The sequence below is a fragment of the Somniosus microcephalus genome, chromosome 2 (genome assembly GCF_052327205.1).
Source record: "Somniosus microcephalus isolate GS21.2 chromosome 2, FLI_Smic_1.0, whole genome shotgun sequence".
Taxonomy (NCBI): Eukaryota; Metazoa; Chordata; class Chondrichthyes; order Squaliformes; family Somniosidae; genus Somniosus; species Somniosus microcephalus.
In genome coordinates, this window is record NC_140988.1 from 149,735,001 (window position 1) to 149,752,978 (window position 17,978).

Consider the following 17,978-nt stretch of genomic DNA (forward strand, 5'->3'; position numbering starts at 1 on the left):
ATCAGATGCCGAGAGCTCAATACTACAGAAAGCCTAGAGGAGTATAGAAAGTGCAGGGGTGAAATTAGGAAAGCAAAGAGAGGGCATGAAAAAATATTGGCAAGTAAAATCAAAGAAAACCCAAAGATGTTTTATAAATAAATAAATAAATAAAGAGGAAGAGAATAACAAAGGAAAGGGTAGGGCCTATTAGAGACGAAAAAGGTAACTTATGTGTGGAGGCAGAAGACGTGGGTATGGTTCTTAATGAATACTTTGTATGGCCCTGATTTTCCCGATCACGTGGGAAATTTTCGGGTTCCCCGAATGTCGGGCTCCGACCCGAATATAAATGGGTCAGCCAGCTGCACGCACTTTTCCCTCAAGTGGCCAATTAAGTTCTACTGTGTGGGGACCCTTGCTAATTGTCCATTTCCAGTCAGAAAGCCCCACAGTATGATGTCATCATTCGTGGTGCTTTTAAAGTGTCCAGCAAGCTTTTCAACCTCTGCAGGCTTCCCATCCAGTCTATCATAATGGCAGAGGAGCCTGCACCAGCTGCTGCCAGCGGCAGAGGCCGAGCTGCCACAAAATTCGACGAAACATCATTGCAGACATTGGTAGATGGGGTTAGGGCCCGCAGGGAGGTCCTCTTCCCTATCTCAGGGAGGAAGAGGCCTCCCAAAAAGAGACCAGGGCTGCCTGGATGCAGGTGGCTGAAGAGGTGAACTCTGAGGGAGTGACCCGTCGTACATGGATGCAGTGCAGAAAGCGCTTCCATGACCTACACCGCACAGGAAAAGTAAGTATGAAGTTCCCATCAACCTCAGGCTGCTCTCCACTGCCTTTCCCCAACAGCACTCAGCTTCAGCTATCACCTCCTCCACATCCAACCTCAGTCACATCCATGCACCCTTACCCATTCTCTCTCTATCTATGCTCACATTCACATAACTCTTCCACCATGCAGCCCTCACACTGCCTCTCACTCTGATGCTTGTAACACAACTGCCAGCACACAGGGAGGGCCCTTGGTCTTGCAGCCTCACACCATCTTTGTCTCCTTCCAAGTATCTTTGCTATGCAATCTCTACACTCACTCCTTCAATCTCACTCAAACTCCACTTGTCTCCCTCATTGCAGGAAAAGAGAGCTCAAAATAGGAGAGAACGAGCGAAGACTGGAGGAGGACCACCCTCACTCGCCCACCTGACCCCCTGGGAAGAAGCAGTTCTGAAGATTGCTGGGGCTGACGTGCCGGAGGAAGCTGGGGCAGGAGAGACAGGAGCAAGCCCGCAAGCTGGTGACAGAAAAGTTTCCCATCTCTCTCACTGACATAGCATGAGTTGCTGATATAATTCTGAAGCCACATCGTTTGGACTTATGAGCATCTGCCAAATCCAATGTGCAAGTAGCCTTGGCATGATATCTCTAACTCTTTCCTTTACTCCCCCACATCCAGAGTGCCCGCCGCCACTGCCCAGGAGGAAGAGGCTTTGCAGCCAGACTCCTCAGAGGAAGCTCCAGCCTCTGAAGGCGCATCGTCAGCAGAAGTAAGCGCACCCAGCACCAGCGCAGACACTCACACCTCGGTGGGACCTTCGGGGCATAGAGTTGTCACCTGGTGTATCACAGCTCACAAGTGAGCATCAGCAGATTGTGGAGACAGGGACAGCAGTGCAGAGTCCTCGTCGGAGGGTGCAGGGCTCTGTCAGCTCAGCTGCATGTTGTCCCTATGCCTCTGGGTCCATCTGCAAGAGAGGAGGTGATGGATCTCCATGCACAGATGCAGGAGTCTCTGGCAGGTTTTGTCTCCAGGGTCGCTGCGAGTGTGGAGCGAATGGAGGAGTCCATGGCAAGCATGAGCAGAGCCTTATTGGAGTCATTAGCGCATCAAAGCATCACCACGGAAAGGATGGCTACCTCCGTGGCAATGCTGGCTGCAGCTGAGGAGAGGAGGGCTGCAGCCGAGGAGAGGAAGGCTGCGGCCATGGAGGAGATTAGTCGCCAGGGTATCGGAAACATGGTGAGTGCTCTGAATAGAATGACATCTCTTGAGGAGCGATGGGCATCTATTGAGCACCGAGACCAGACCTTCATGGAAGTCCCTCTGATCAGGACTTCCAGTACAGAGACGGGTCCCCATAGCCCCCCTGATGTGCAGCAAGGTGCTCTCCAGCCACTTGCAGGTGCTGAGGGGGAGCTGACCTATGAGAGGGAGGTTGTTGGCACACCTCAAGGAAGGGGGCTCCCCTCCACGCGCTCGCACTTCCATGCCACTTCAGAGCCCTCGGTCAGAGCCCCGCCGGAGTCCACACCCCAGTGAGATAGGAGTCTCAAGCCCTGCACAGCCGCAGGAGCAGCAGATTGCTGGCAAGCCCTCACAGGCTTGCCACCCGAGGACACCCGCCAAAGGTGTCGAGACAGGCGCAGCAGGAAAGTGAGCAAGGGGCCTCGACATCTGCTGAAGCCACAGGGGTAGCACTACGTAGGAGTAGGAGCACGCGTAAGAGAAAAATGAAGCACCACTAATCACAAGGGTAGTCACTTGGGTGAAAAGTCTTGTAAATATTTTTAATGCCATCACTTTCTTGGACATAAAAAATCTGGTGGCAGCTGCAGCAGTTATGGCATCTGTCATTTGGCGAATGGGGATATCACATTGAGACCTTAGGATAACTTGCAGATGTAAGCAAGCTGGTCAAATAGGTAGAAATGCGCAGGGATGGGCCACTGTCCATGGTCAGTTAAGAAGCAGCGAGGCTGCAGTGTTTGATGTACCAGGCTAGGCAAATCTGGCCAGGATGAGTGCGTTCCTTGCATTCGCCCAGCAATGTTCTTGCGCACTGGTGCCGCTGGTTGGTGGCCCACTGCAGGATGCTCGTTCCCGCCCTCCTCCTCCTTCTCAGCATCATCCTCAGTATCCTCCTCAGCATCATCCTCATCCGAGGAGGCTCTGTGAGGAGCCTCTTGGTCCTGCAGAATCGGCAAGCCACGACGCTGTGCCATGTTGTGAAGCACACCGCATACCACAACGATTTTGGAGACCCTGGCTGATGAGTAGTGTCGGGCTCCCCCGATCTATCGAGGCATCTGAAGCGCATCTTCAGCAATCCGATGGCTTGCTCGATAATGCATCTGGTGGAAATGTGGCTGGAGTTGCAGCGCTCCTCAGCCTCGTTGGCTGGTCTCCTCAACGGCGTCATTAGCCAGGAGCGCAGGGGATATCCCTCGTCTCCAAGTGGCCATCCCTGAAGTTCGTTTGGCGGACTGAATAGCGGAGGCACAGTAGACTGGCGCAGTATGAAGGAGTCATGGCAGCTGCCAGGGTACTTGGCACAAACATGCAAAATCACCTTCTTGTGGTCACACACCAGCTGAACGTTAAGGGAGTGGAAGCCCTTGCAGTTGACAAAAACTCCTGGATTGCGGTGGGGTGCCCTAAGGGCCACGTGTGCAGTCAATGATGCCCTGCACCCTTGGAAAGTCTGCCAGCTGAGCTAATCCACGCTCTCACACTTGCGCGATCCCGGGTGAAATGGATGTAATTGTGCGCGAGGGCAAAGAGGGCATCGGTGACCTGTTTGATGCAAGGGTGCGGCTGCCTGGGAGATGCCGCTGATGTCTGCTGCTGATCCCTGGAAGGAGCCTGAGGCATAAAAGTTGAGTGCGGTGGTGACTTTGATGGCCACTGGTACGGAGTGTTGACCTGGTGCTCTGGGCTCCAGGTCTTGCTGCAGCATTGCGCAGATGTCAGTCACTACCTCTCGCGAAAGTCGCGGCTGCCTCTGGCACTGCTGCTCAGTCATGTTGAGGTAGCTCACCATGTGTCTGTAGACCCTGTTTGGCGGGTATCTCCTGCGCCAACGGCCTTCCATGCGCTGGCCCCTTTTGGCCTGTGCTGCCTCAGGTGGGTGAGCCGCAGCCTGTCGCTCCTGCTGCTGGATCTGCTGTTGTTGCTGGATCTGTTGCAGCCTCCTGTGCTGTTGGAGATCCTCTAATGCCAAGAAGGGAAGGAACAAAAGGCCTCCCATGCTTCTGGCAGATGCCTCCGTTGAGGCGGCGCTGAGTTAGGGTGCTGAGAGGGGCTTCCCAGGAGCTCACACTGGAGAAGTGTGTGAGGCTCCAACCTTCCACAGCTGTGCTTAAGCCTTCAACAAGTTGCCCCAAGCCTTCAGCAACAAGGTCCTGCAGCCTACAGATGCTGGCTGATTAAATCTCTTCAGTCCTGATTGACCTGCAGCTGAAAGCAAGCAAGCCGACATTGTTCACGCCAGGTTTCATCAGCGGTGTTCCCACCTGGCGTGTTTTACGTGGGGAAAGGCTGAAAATTCCAAGGGCCCCTGAAAATAGGATTAAACGTGCCAATTATTGATCATTAGGCTCCCGCCGACCATTCCCGCCTGTGGCGGGCGGGACTGATTCGGGTCGCGCTGAAAGACGGGGGCGAAAGTCGGGCGGGGGGGGGGGGTCGCGACCCCCTATTTCTGCGATTTTCAGCCCCCGTCCGACTGAAACCTCGCCCGACGGCTCCGGGAAAATCGGGGCCCATCTGTCTTCACAAAAGAGAGATGATGCAAACACTGTAGTTGAGGAGGAATATGAAATATTAGATGGGATAAACATAGAGAGAGGCAGTATTAAGAGGTTTAACATCTTTGAAAGTAGATAAATTACCAGGCTCGGATGAAATGTATCCCAGGCTGTTGAGAGGCAAGGGAGAAAATAGTGGAGGCTCTGACCATCAATTTTCCAATCTTCTCTGGCTACAGGCATGGTGCCAGAGGACTGCTAACTTTGTGCCATTGTTTAAAAAGGGAGAAAGGGATAGATCGAGTAATTACAGGCCAGTCAGCCTAACCTCGGTGGTGGGCCAATTATTGGAAAAAATTCTGAAGGACAATATTAATCGTCATTTAGAAAAGCACGAATCAATCAAGGACAGTCAGAATGGATTTCTTAAGGGAAGGTCGTGTCTAACAAGGAGGGTCGACGAGGGTAGTGCATTTGATGTAGTCTACATGGATTTTAGCAAGGCCTTTGATAAGGTCCCACATGGCAGATTGGTCAAAAAAGTAAAAAACCCATGGGATGCAAGGGAAAGTGGCAAGTTGCATCCAAAATTGGCTCAGTGGCAAGAAGGAAAGGTTAATGGTCAACGGGTGTGTTTGTGACTGGGGTTCCACAGGGCTCAGCACTAGATCCATTGCTTTTTGTGGTATATATCAATGATTTAGACTTCAATGCAGGAGGCATGATTAAGAAGTTTGCAGATGATACAAAAATTGGCTGTGTGGTTGATAGTGAGGAAGAAAGCTATAGACTGCAGGAAGATATCAATGGACTGATCAGGTGGGCAGGAAAGTGGCAAATGGAATTCAATCTGGAGAAGTGTGAGGTAATGCATTTGGGGAGGGCTAACAAGGCAAGGGAATACACAATAAATGGTAGGATACTGAGAAGTACAGAGGAATAGAGGGACCTTGGAGTACAGGTCCACAGATTCTTGAAGGTAGCAGGACAGGTAGATAAGGTGGTGAAGAAGGCATATGGGATACTTTCCTTTATTAGCCAAGGCATAGAATATAAGAGCAGGGTGGTTATGCTTGAACTGTATAAAATACTAGTTAGGTCACAGCTAGAGAACCACATACAGTTCTAGTCATCACATTACAGGAAAGATGTGAATGCACTAGAGTGGGTACAGAGGAGATTTACAAGGATGTTGCCAGGACTGGAGAATGTTAGCTATGTGGAAAGATTGGATAGGCTGGGGTTGTTTTCTTTAAAACAGAGGAAGCTGAGGGGAGACTTAACTGAGGTGTATAAAATTATGAGAGGCCTAGATAGAGTGGATGGGAAGGACCTTTTTCCCATGGCAGAGAGGTCAATAACCAGGGGGCATAAATTTAAAGTAATTGGTAGAAGGAGTAGAGGGGAGTTGAGGAGAGATTTTTCGCCCAGAGCATGGTGGGGGTCTGGAACACACTGCCTGAAAGGATGGTAGAGACAGAAATCCAAGAGCTGGAAAGTGGGATTAGGCTGCAGACCGTTCCACTGAATGGCCTCCTGTGCCATAAATTTCTATGACTGCTTGTACTTAGCTCAAATATGCCACATAGTTCTGGTTAAAACTTCCTATATATAAAGAACTAAATGGTTGGAATGAACAATTCAAATATGTATACTACCAGAACACATCTAAAAGTGTTAATTAGCTTTTGGAATTAAATTGACTACATAAAAACTGTCACTGTACTTCAAAATAATTTTGACATATGTATGAGATGCTTGAAAAAGCACTATGTAAGGTAATTGCAAGTCTTTCTTTCTATTTACTATTTGGGAAGCATTGTTGATTACAATTTAATCAAAAACATTTTGTCTTAAAATTCCATTTTAGCTCACAGCCACTTCCCTAGCCTCCTTCATACATCTTACACCAGTCAACATTTTGGTCCAATGATGTCAACAGCGACATGGCATCACAATCACATGTCGATGAGGCTCACAAATAAAAACCCTCTGGTTTTCTCATTGCAACAAAAAATAATTGAAAAATGTACTTTGTAGGATGAATTTTAGAACAACAGCATCAACACAAAAAGTGTGCATATGCAGTAGTTAAAAAGTTGTGATTGCAATTTTGATCATGGCCTGGGATTTTCTGCTAGATTGCGCTGTTTTTTTCAGCGCAATTTGCCTGAAATTGGCTAAACCAGCACAAAAGATCGCTGAATTTCAAGTGCAAATTATGTCCAAAGCAACTGAGTTACCGCGATCTTTTGCACTAGTTTAAAAAAAAAATCACACTATAAGCTGGCCCTGCACTCAAAACCGGCCACGTCCCCAATCGATTTATCACCATAGCGTGTTTCCACTAATTGTGCCCATTTGCGTGCCTTTGAGGAGGCTCTTAAAATTAAGCTGGTTCTTTTGGGCGCAAGGCACCTTTTAAAAGCTTTTGAATGTAAGTTTTTTTAATTTACTAAGAAACTGACTACTGTACATCAATGTAATTAGCAAATGGTTCTGTATAGTTTTTTGAAAGTCATTTTCAGTTATTTAAAATTGGGTTACATTCTGATGATTTTTTGTGATAAACCCATTTTCAGCTGTATGAATCAAACTGCACCAAGTTACCACTCAAATATATCAAGGAATATTTTTTTAAAGCAAATTTTAAAAAAAAATGTTCTAAAACGCTGCCCGATTGTGCTGGTTCATAGCAGATTTTGCTTTCGCCGATATGCAACCTGAGGGGCGTAAAACACTTCTCAAAATTAGCGCAATGTGTGCCCGGATCGCCGATTGCACCCAAAGTGGAAACTCTACCTGTATATGTTAGAAGACCATCCCTACAGTTCGGGGAAGAACAATACAAAGCATCAGTACAGAAAAAGCATTACTAGGTTATACAGGTGTACCGAGTGCTCAGCCCATTGCACCTTAACAAATGGTCTCCCACTGTCACCAGCGGTGGCTGTTTGTTTGTTGCTGGTGGCACTTCAGCTTTGGAATGAGATAGTTCTTGGAATGGTCTTTGGCTCTTATGGTGGTCCTGGGATCAGCTCATTTCTATTAGTGTTTCCAATAGCAGCAGTGCATTACAGTAAAGGAAGTACAAGTTGAACTTCCTTCAACTGTTGTACTATTACATAAATACTGTACCACCTTTTCTGTTGGAACCAAAGCTAGTGATTGAAAACTGAACTGAATTCTTCGCAGATTGTAACATTCATGATAATACAAACTGTCTACAAAAATAATCCAAAATGACTGACTTTTTAAAATAAGGCATGAAGTGCTGATGTAGAATCATAGAATCTTACAGCACAGAAGGAGGCCATATGGCCCTTGGTACCCGCGCCAGCTCTTTGAAAGAACCATCCAATTAGTCTCACTCTCCTGCTCTTTCCTCATAACCCTGCAAATTTTTCTTTTTCAAGTATATATACACAATTCCCTTTTGAAAATTACTATTGAATCTGCTTCTATCACCCTTTCAGGCAATGCATTCCAGAGCATAAAAACTCCCAGATAAAAAATATTTCTCCTCATCTCCTCTGGTTCTTTTTCCAATTATCTTAAATCTGTGTCCTCTGGTTACCAATCCACCCACCAATGGAAACAGTTTCTCATTAACTCTATACCCCATATAATTTTGAATCTACTAAATCTCCCCTCAAGTATAGTGGCTTTCCCAGCAATGGGAGTGGCTAACTCACTAGAAACATATTTTAAAACCAATTGCGCTCACTTGTGAGAACTGTCATCGTATTTAAATGACTGCACACATCAAAATGTCCTAACATAATACAATTGTGGTATAAAAAACAGAAAATGCTGGGAATACTCAGCAGGTCAGGCAGCATCTGTGGAGAGAGAGAGACAGAGTTAATGTTTCAGGTCGAAGACCTTTCGTCAGAACTGGAAAAAGTGGAAGGAGTGATTAAATGACAAAAGGTATGATTGTACAAAACAAAAAGGAATGGTAATGAGACAAGTAAAGAAACAAAAGATGAGTCTAGAAGAGGTGTAAATGGGAATGGCAGAATCATCAATAGCTGCTGTCTGAAAAAATAAGGGCAGAGGTTATGGTCTGAAATTGTTGAACTCAGATGTTGAGCCCTGAAGGCTGTAAAGTGCCTAATCGAAAGATGAGGTGCTGTTCCTCGAGCTATGCTTTGTACAATCATACCTTTTATCATTTAATCACTCCTCCCATCCATCATAGACCTTCCCTTTTGTTCTTTCCTCCCCTCCCCCCTTTCCCTGCCTCTGAACTTGCTTAAAATCGGTTACATCTCTAACATTTTTCCAGTTCTGACAAAAGGTCATCGACCTGAAACGTTAACTCTATTTCTCTCTCCACATATGCTGCCTGACCTGCTGCGTATTTCCAGCATTGTGTTTTTATTTCAGATTTCCAGTAGCTGCAGTATTTTGCTTTTGTAATAAATTGTGGTTGTGGTTTGATGTCATTGATGCATCATGTACTAAGTTAGCAGAAAATATTCTACATGTTTGATGTAGAAACATACAGATTAAATGAAGAGAATTTTCATGAATGATTAAAGTTAAGAGTTTTTATGCAATAACCCTGGATTGTTATTAGGACATTATTATATCGGTTTATTTTACTAAGCTACCATTTAGTGGGGAAGCTTTCAAAAATAATTTCTAAAGACCCACCTTCCAACATAGAGACTAATTAAACAATGAGCCAGGCAGCCAATGAATTCTTGATCATGATTTCCAGGTCCTAGAATAAGAGTGCGGTTGACTGTCAGGACCCTTAAAGAGTCTAAAAGAGCAACTTGCTGTGGAACAGTTTTGTGTGGTCTTGATAGCTGGTAGAGTATAGTCCGATTCAGGCAGTGGTAAATAGGGTCCAGAGACAGTCCTTGGGACCTCCGTTTAGACTAGACAGGGAAAAAAAAATGATTATAGATCTTTAACAATAGGGACATTTCAACATTTAAAAAAAAAACTGTGCTGTGGCTGTAAATAAATTAGTTAGAAATCACCAATATGCGAGCACACAATAGACTCTGATTGAAACAAAGCTGTCTAAAGTGCAATTTATTAAGTGCAACAGAATAGTATTAAAAATCAAATACAATCAAGGTTAATAGACAGTAAATGCTCATATCTGTTACATATGTGTGTATACAATGTATATTACATGTATATACAGAGCTTCATGTGATGCACTGAATGTATGGCCATTTATGCCGTACAGATCACAAGGCAAGCTACAAGGTATCTACAAAGTCTAAAAGGACATTGAGAAGATATATATTATTCTAAAATAACAACAGAAAATGCTGGAAATACTCAGCAGGTCAGGCAGCATCCGTGAAGAGAGAAACAGAGTTAACGTTTCAGGTCTGGGACCCTTCATCATAACTTCATCAGTTCTGATCTGAAACGTCAACTCTGTTTCTCTCTCCACGGATGCTGCCTGGCCTGCTGAGTATTTCCAGCATTTTCTGTTATTTCAGATTTCCAGCATCCGCAGTATTTTGCTATTGTATATATTATTCTACATAATTAATTTGGATGAACTAAGAAACTAAGCACACATCGGCATTTCTATGAAAGTTTTAATCACATTTGCTTGTTGAGTGCTTATATAGATATTTCAGATTTGCCTTTTATATTTAGCAGTACTCATGCTACTTATGCTTAAAATGTCTAGTGGCAGTCCCCTTGTATTAGATTGTTTCTGGGAACATGCCTTTCAAAACTGTTACAAACCAAATTCTTATAATTTATTGGCAGCAATTTCTTAATATCTTTGTACAGTATTTGCTTTGATTTTTTTCCCCTTAAACACTAATATGCATTAATGCACATGAGCTTTCAGGTATTATACTTCATCAACAATAAAGAGGAATTTCAAAAAAGTTGCCTCTAGGTCATAGGAAAAAACTGTCATATTAAAGTATTTGTTTGTTGAGGAAGACCGATATGTTGTGCACTCACTGCTTGTGAAGTCTTCGTAGAAAAAAAAACTTGCATCTATATAGCGCCTTTCACGACCACCGGATGTCCCAAAGCACTTTACACTTCAAAAGTGCTTCATTAGCTGTAGTCATTGTTGTAATGTAGGAAACACGGCAGCCAATTTGCGCACAGCAAGCTCCCACAAACAGTAATGTGATAATGACCAGATAATCTGTTATTGTTGATTGAGGGATAAATATTGGCCAGGACACCGGGGTTAACTGCCATGCTCTTCTTCGAAATAGTGTCAAGGGATCTCTTACATTCTATCTATAAATTGTATCTATAACCCCTCATGCTGGAACTCTCAACTACTGGAAACAGTCTGCTTCTATCTACCCTGTCCTATCCTCTCTCAATTTAAAAAACTTCCATTATATCGCTCCATAATCTGTCTTGTTCTAAAGAAAAATGACCCAACTTTTCAAGTCTTTCTTCTTATTTGTATTTCCTCATATGAGGCAGCATCCTAATGAATCTGCATTGTACCCTCTCTAAAGCCTCAATATCCTTCCTATAGTGCAGAGCCCAATACTGCACACAGTACTCTATCCGAAGTCTTAAAGTTTTATATAAGCTCAGCTTTGCATCTTGGCTTGTATATTGTACAGTTCTTGAAATAAAACTTAGAATTCTATTAGATTTTTTTGTAGCCTTAAACTTGAGTTGCTGCCTTTAATGTTCTGTGGACCTGTACCCCCAAGTCCTTCTGCTCTTCCACAGCACCAAGCCTACTTCCATTCAGAATATAATTACTACTGTTTTTTTGATTACCAAAATACATCACCTTGCACTTAATGACATTTAATCCCATTTCCCCATCTTATCAATATCCTTTTTCAGTTTCCTTTGTTCCTCCAAAGAATTAACAGTATCTCTTATTTTTGTATCATCTGCAAATTTCGACATTAGACTCTAGGGGCTGGATTTTCATTCAGGCATCGGGACTACAACTTTCGGGGTTGTAGTCCCGCCTCCATCGAGATGCGGCCAATCCACACGATTTTGACTTGATTGACCTTGTTGTGACTGCCCAGCGGGCTCAGCAGGCCAATTAAGGGCCACCCAGCAACAGGTGATGTCACAGACTGAAATTTCATCTGTCAAGAGCTTTTGACAGATGAAATATCAGCATTTCACAGCTGTTTGAAGCTGTCAAACACTGACAGTCTTACTTCTGACATGAGTCCTTCTCCACAGACTCAGTTAGAAATCTCTCCTGCACAGAAAACTGCAGGCTGTCACTTTTGACAGTTCGCAGCCATTCTGCTTTCTGTGCCGGTGAGATGAGGGACCCCCCGAACCTAAAGGAAGGCTGAAAAGGTAATTTACACTTCTTTAATCACTTTAGACACACCAAACACACTTACCTTTGCACTCATGCACACATCACTCACCTGAACACCGATACCTTGACCCCTCCAAGCCCTTCAACCCGATGGCCCGACTCCTCCAACTGCCGTGGTTTGGAGCAGTTGGGAATCCCACAGTTCAAGCTTAAAAATAGGGATTAGCCTGTTAACTACCTGTTAATAGGCAGTTAATCGACACTAATCCCTTCGTGCCTCGGGGAGGCGGGTCCCAGTGCGGGCTGGGTACCCGCCTCCTTTGAAACTGGCATGGAGGCGGGTTGGGGGCGGGACCCCCGATTTCGGGATTTTAAACCCCCGCACGCCTCCAATTCCGACTCCACGGCACACTGAAAATCGAGCCCTAGACCTATACCCAATTAATTGATATACACAGTGTTCCCAGAACTGAACCATGAGGGACACCACTGCCCACTCTACAAAAAATAATTGCCCTCAACTCCTACTCGGTTTTCTCCCTTCTAACAATTTTTAAAATCCAGTTTGCTATCCTCTCCCCATTCTATACCACTAGATCTTGTCTTGTAATTCCCGATGTGCTACACTGTCAAAGGTTTTGCTGCAGTTCACATACACTACATCCACTGCATTTCCTTTATCTGCAGTATCTGTTACCTCCTGGTGAAGTGGGTTCAGAGGGTGGGGATAATTGAACCAGGGCATTCAGACTCCATTTTGAAATCTCACATTCTGTCCTTAGTTATATTTCCAATATAAATCCTTATGTCCACATTTATAATGGAAACTGTATGTAAACTTGACATGCTATAATTACACCCTCTCACCAGCAGTGGAGGAAGTAGAAGAAAAGGAGAGTGGGGGTAGACACAGGCACAATCAAGAGCGGAGAGGGGGAGACAGAGGGAAAATGGGGACAGAAAAATAAAGAAAAATATACTCTTGAAATAACATAGGATGCCAGCTCAAATTCCTCAACTCCAATCATTTCTGCCAGCAGCTTAATAACTGTTAAAAGTTCTTATTAAAAGAACTTACAGAAGTTTTAGTTGGGGACAAGGCCACCCAAGAATGGACTGCAAATTTTTAAAAAGCAGCAAGTCAGGGGTACGGTAACCAGAGAGGAGGCCACAGATTAGCACAGGGGGGAAAAAACTTTAGCCGACCGGTGAAACAACAGAGAAAACAGCGGCGTGAGGTCCACATTGGCAACAATGAGGGAACGGAAAAGGCAACAGGTGCGGCCAAGAGCAGAATGGGGGACTAGGAGGGAACAAGACAAAAAATTAACAAAGACCTATTTCTCTTTTATTTATTGAGAAGATTTCAAATAAAAATTATTTTAAACCAAAATTGTGTGTGTATGTGTGTAGATTCAAGATAAATTATCTTTAGGTTACTGTTTGAAGAGAATCATAATGATTGCCAAGCTGGCAGAGAGTTACTCCACAGTCACCCATGATAATGTAAACAGCATGTCAAGTTTACATTAGGTCAATCCCATATTAAAAATGGACAAAGAAAATTGTAATGGGAAATTGAAACAAAAAGTGACAAAAGCATGACATCAAGTAGTCAAGTGGTACAGATGTAACTAAATTCAGTTCAGAGAATAAAAATCATGCTGGATTTAATGTTTCTTGTACATTTTTAAGTGCTATTGTTCAAAGATTCATTTTGAACAATTAAAAATATCCATAACAATGGTCAACAAATAAAACATTTTATGTAAGTCCACGGAGCCCCTCTCTTGGCCATGTCATTGCCCCTACTTCACTGACTCACAATTACAGCATCCCATTCCTAAATCTATCTTTCACTTGTTCCATCTTAACTTTGTCGCAATTCCATTATTCAATAAAATGTGCTCACTAAGTGCTTACTCACACTCCCATTATCTGCGGTCCTGATTATTTCTATTTTCATGGAAGTTGGGAGGAGATGAGGCATAGCTTTTTTTAAAAATGCAATTGAGCATTTTTAACTGATTTGTCGCAGATTTATTCTTGATCTAGCTGTACAAGTACTTGTTACCTGGATGTCCAGTACCATGTAGAAGTTACTATCCATGCAGCTCTGAAAATTCACCTCAGATCTGGAGATCAGTGGATATTCGGGGCTTTTCAAAGGAACAGGAATAGGCCATTCAGGTCCCTCAAGCCTGTTCCGTCATTCAATGTGATCATGGCTGATCTGTATCTCACCTCCATCCACCTGCCTTGGCTCCATATCCTTTTATACCCTTGGCTAGCAAAAATATATCGATCTCATTCAAAATTATTAATTCAGTTAGCATCTACTGCTTTTTGTAGGAGAGTGTTCCACATTTCTACTATCCTTTGCGTGAAGTGTTTCCTAACTTCTTTCCAGAACGGCTTGGCTCTGATCTTAAGGTCCCCTGTCCGAGACTCCCCCACCAGCGGAAAAAGTTTCTCTCCATCTACCCTGTTAATTACTTTCAAAATCCTAAAAACCTCAATCAAATCACTGTCCAGCAGACTAGCAGGAGTTCGATTGCCAGTAAATTTCACAAATATATATGTATTTAATTTTGTTAATTGAATTATATCGTTCTTATCTGCACATGCTGGGAACCTGATTAGATAATGCAGACCAATCACAAGCTTGAATCGGTTTCAAACCCAGCATTGGAGTGCTCTCAATTATGCACCAATTTCCATTATCCAGCAGGTGGTGCAGGAGACAGGCCTTCTCCTCCATTATGTGCATAATCGAGGTTCCATTGTACTGAAAATTGTTGTTTCAGCAGAACAACCACACAGATATTATTTATTTCTATGCTTAAATCTAGCAGCCCAAAGTGCATCACTGACCAGATATAGAGTTAGAGAAATGTGACCAAAATTAAGCCACACAACAACAACTTGTATTTATATAGTGCCTTTAACGTAGTAAAACATCCCAAGGCACTTCACAGGAGTATTAGAAAACAAAAATTTGACACTGAGCCACATAAGAAGAAATTAGGGCAGATGACCGAAAGCTTGGTCAAAGAGGTAGGTTTTAAGGAGCGTCTTAAAAGAGGAAAGAGAGGTGGAGAGGTTTAGGGAGTAAGTTCCAGAGCTTAGGGCCTCGGCAACAGAAGGCACAGTCACCGATGGTTGAGCGATGAAAATCAGGGATGCTCAAGAGGGCAGATATCTCGGGGGGGGGGGTGGGGGAGCGGGGGGAACAGGTTGTGGGGCTGAAGGAGATTACAGAGATAGAGAGGGGCGAGGCCATGGAGGAATTTGAAAACAAGGATGAGAATTTTGAAATTGAGGCACTGCTTAACCGGGAGCCAATGGAGGTCAGCGAGCATAGGGGTGATGGGTGAATGGGACTTGGTGCACGTTAGGACATGGGCAACCGAGTTTTGGATGACCTCAAATTTACGTAGGGTAGAATATGGGAGGCCAGCCAGGAGTATGTTGGAATAGTCAAGTCTAGAGGTAACAAAGGCATGAATGAGGGTTTCAGCAGATGAGCTGAGGCAAGGGTGGTACGGGCAATGTTACGGAGATGGAAATAGATGGTCTTAGTTATGCTGCACAGAATAAGTAAATCATGCAAAATATGAAGTTGCTCAAGCAAAAGTGAAAACCAAAAACACATTCCCTGCTCAAATTGCATGCTTCAGTAATGGAGAAAAAATCTGCTCTCGAGTGCACCCAACCTTATACCTGCCAATAACTATCTAATTTCTAGCATAAATGCATTTTTTTCATTTTCATAACTGTCAATTAGTATTACATAGAGCAGAGATATTTCTATAAAATTGATGGTATAAATATACCTGTAGCTTCCATAAAATTGTAGGTTAGTTAGAAACCCAAGTAACTGATCTTTTGATCTAAACAAGTTAATTGCTGTGGCTTTTCATATTTATATATCACAATGCTCTACTCTTTGGTCCTTTTCCCAAATTCTAACTTAAAAAATTAAATTTACAGAAACTGCTTCTTATCTTCATCTTTAAATTAAGCACTTCCATAGTTTTAAAAAACTGTCATGTTATATATGTTTCTAAAATAGCTTTTCTTATGTTTCTTCCATTTTATTTTCTCTCCCTTTTGTAAGTCTCATATTTATTCCCTGTACTAGAGTCCCAATATCACTTTTACTGTAGCATTTTCTCACTTCACTGCTCTACAGCCTCCCAGGAAAGTGAAGAACTTCCAAGCACGAGCTAATGCATTCACAACACTTTATGGATCCTGCTGTGCCTATCACTCCCACAACAGTGTATGAATCCCTTCAGTGGGTTCTGCCCTGCTCATGGCTCCAAAACCACCTTGGTCACAAGTGCCAGCAGCTTTCTCTGTGACTGGGGCATATTATCACTCCTTGACCTCTCTACATTGTTCAACATGGTCAATCGCCCCACCCTTCTACACTGCCTCTCCTTGGTGGTTCAGCTCTGCGAGATGTCCTTTTGGTCTTCTCTTGTTCATCGCATGCTAACACCTTAACACACCAATGGACTCTCAAAGTATAAACATTTTGCACATAGACAGGTATAGTAAACTTACATAAATAAGTATAGCCATCAAAACAAATATATGAGAACTAAGAAGCATTTCAAATGTAAATATACCAAACTAAAAAAGGTGGTGACAGTCTGAAATCCTATCAGATGTGTTGCCAGTATCAATGAACTACAATTATCTGGATGGAGGAAATGATGAAGGAAGATCGATCAACTTAATGAGTTGCATTTTCCTTAAGGTCACATGTACTGTAAGTCGCAGCAAGATCAGGATTTAATACTACTGACAGACTGAGGTTACTGCATTTCATTTATGTCTGAATCTATATTTTTACTGTTGCAGGATGATGCATCAAGCAACACAAAGGAGTGTTATAATTTTTACATAAAACAAAATGGTCTAGAAATGTTCAAGTTTATAGACATAAGGCATGTGTGTGCATATTCCGCACCAGAAGTTCACTGCCTGCCTTATTGGTAAAGGCTCCAGTATAGGCATCCAAAGCCCACACCTGAAACAGGCCCTTTCCATAGGTAATTAGGAGGCCTAACACCTGTTTCAAGCCCGCTTTGCAAAATTTGTTAGTGACTGACCGCAGCATGTTCGTGAATGCTCCAGTCAGTATTCTCAGGTGCTTGGAAGCCAAACCAGTAGTCCTTAAAAGAGACCGCTGGAGGCTGCCTCCTGAAAGCTAAGTTTTAATATTTTTAAGTATTTATTTTTTACTTACCTTATTGTGGAGCCAGGAGGAGCAAGAGTGCTTCTTCCCGGAACTAGTGAGCGACCCCTCACATCAGCTGAATTATAACTGCAGCCAATGTGGAATCACAAAGAAATTGAACCACAATATACTGTACATTGATCAAATGTACATTTATCTCACTCATTTCACTAGAACAATACAAGGAATATGAGGTTATGTTTGTAAAGAAAAAGTTGGAAAAATTGAGTATTTTTACTAGAACAGAGAGGATTAAAGGCGAACCTAAGAGATGTTCATGGTTGAGAGGGTAAATGGTGAAAATTTGTTTCCATTGGTTGGCGATTCAGTAACAAGTGGACTTAGGAACATATGATATAGGAGCAGGAGTAGGCCATTCGGCCCCTCGAGCCTGCTCTGCCATTCAACAAGATTATGGCTGATCTGCTATCTCAACTCCACTTTCCTGCACTATCCCCATATCCCTTGATTCCCTTAATATCCAAAAATCTATTGATCTCTGTCTTGAATATACTCAACGACTGAGCCTCCACAGCCCTCTGGGGTAGAGAATTCCAAAGATTCACCACCCTCCAAGTGAAGAAATTTCTTGTTTTAGTCCTTAAATGTCTGACCCCTTATTCTGAGACTGTGACCCCTGGTTCTAGACTCCCCAGCCAGGGGAAACATCCTTCCTGCATCTACCCTATCAAGCCCTGTAAGAATTTTGAATGTTTCAATGAGATCACCTCTCATTCTTCTAAACTCCAGAGAATATAGGCCTAGTCTACTCCATCTCTCCTCATAGGACAATCCCCCCATCTCAGGAATCAGTCTGGTGAACCTTCGTTGCACTCTCTCTGCAAGTATATCCTTCCTTAGATAAGGAGACCAAAACTGTACACACTACTCCAGGTGTGGTCTCACCAGGGCTCTATATAATTAGAGTAAGACGTCTCTACTCTTATA

The 17,978-nt window shown here is 43.5% G+C and overlaps 1 protein-coding gene across 2 annotated transcripts in view; it reads right to left on the reverse strand.

The window, feature by feature from the left end:
- wdfy3 (WD repeat and FYVE domain containing 3) overlaps positions 1-17,978 on the reverse strand; it is a 583,406-nt gene that overhangs the window by 149,023 nt on the left and 416,405 nt on the right. For both annotated transcript variants that reach the window (XM_085963501.1, XM_085963491.1), the window contains one exon: positions 9,175-9,404. In XM_085963501.1, coding sequence (XP_085819627.1) covers positions 9,175-9,404 — 230 coding nt within the window. The remainder of the gene's footprint in view (positions 1-9,174; positions 9,405-17,978) is intronic.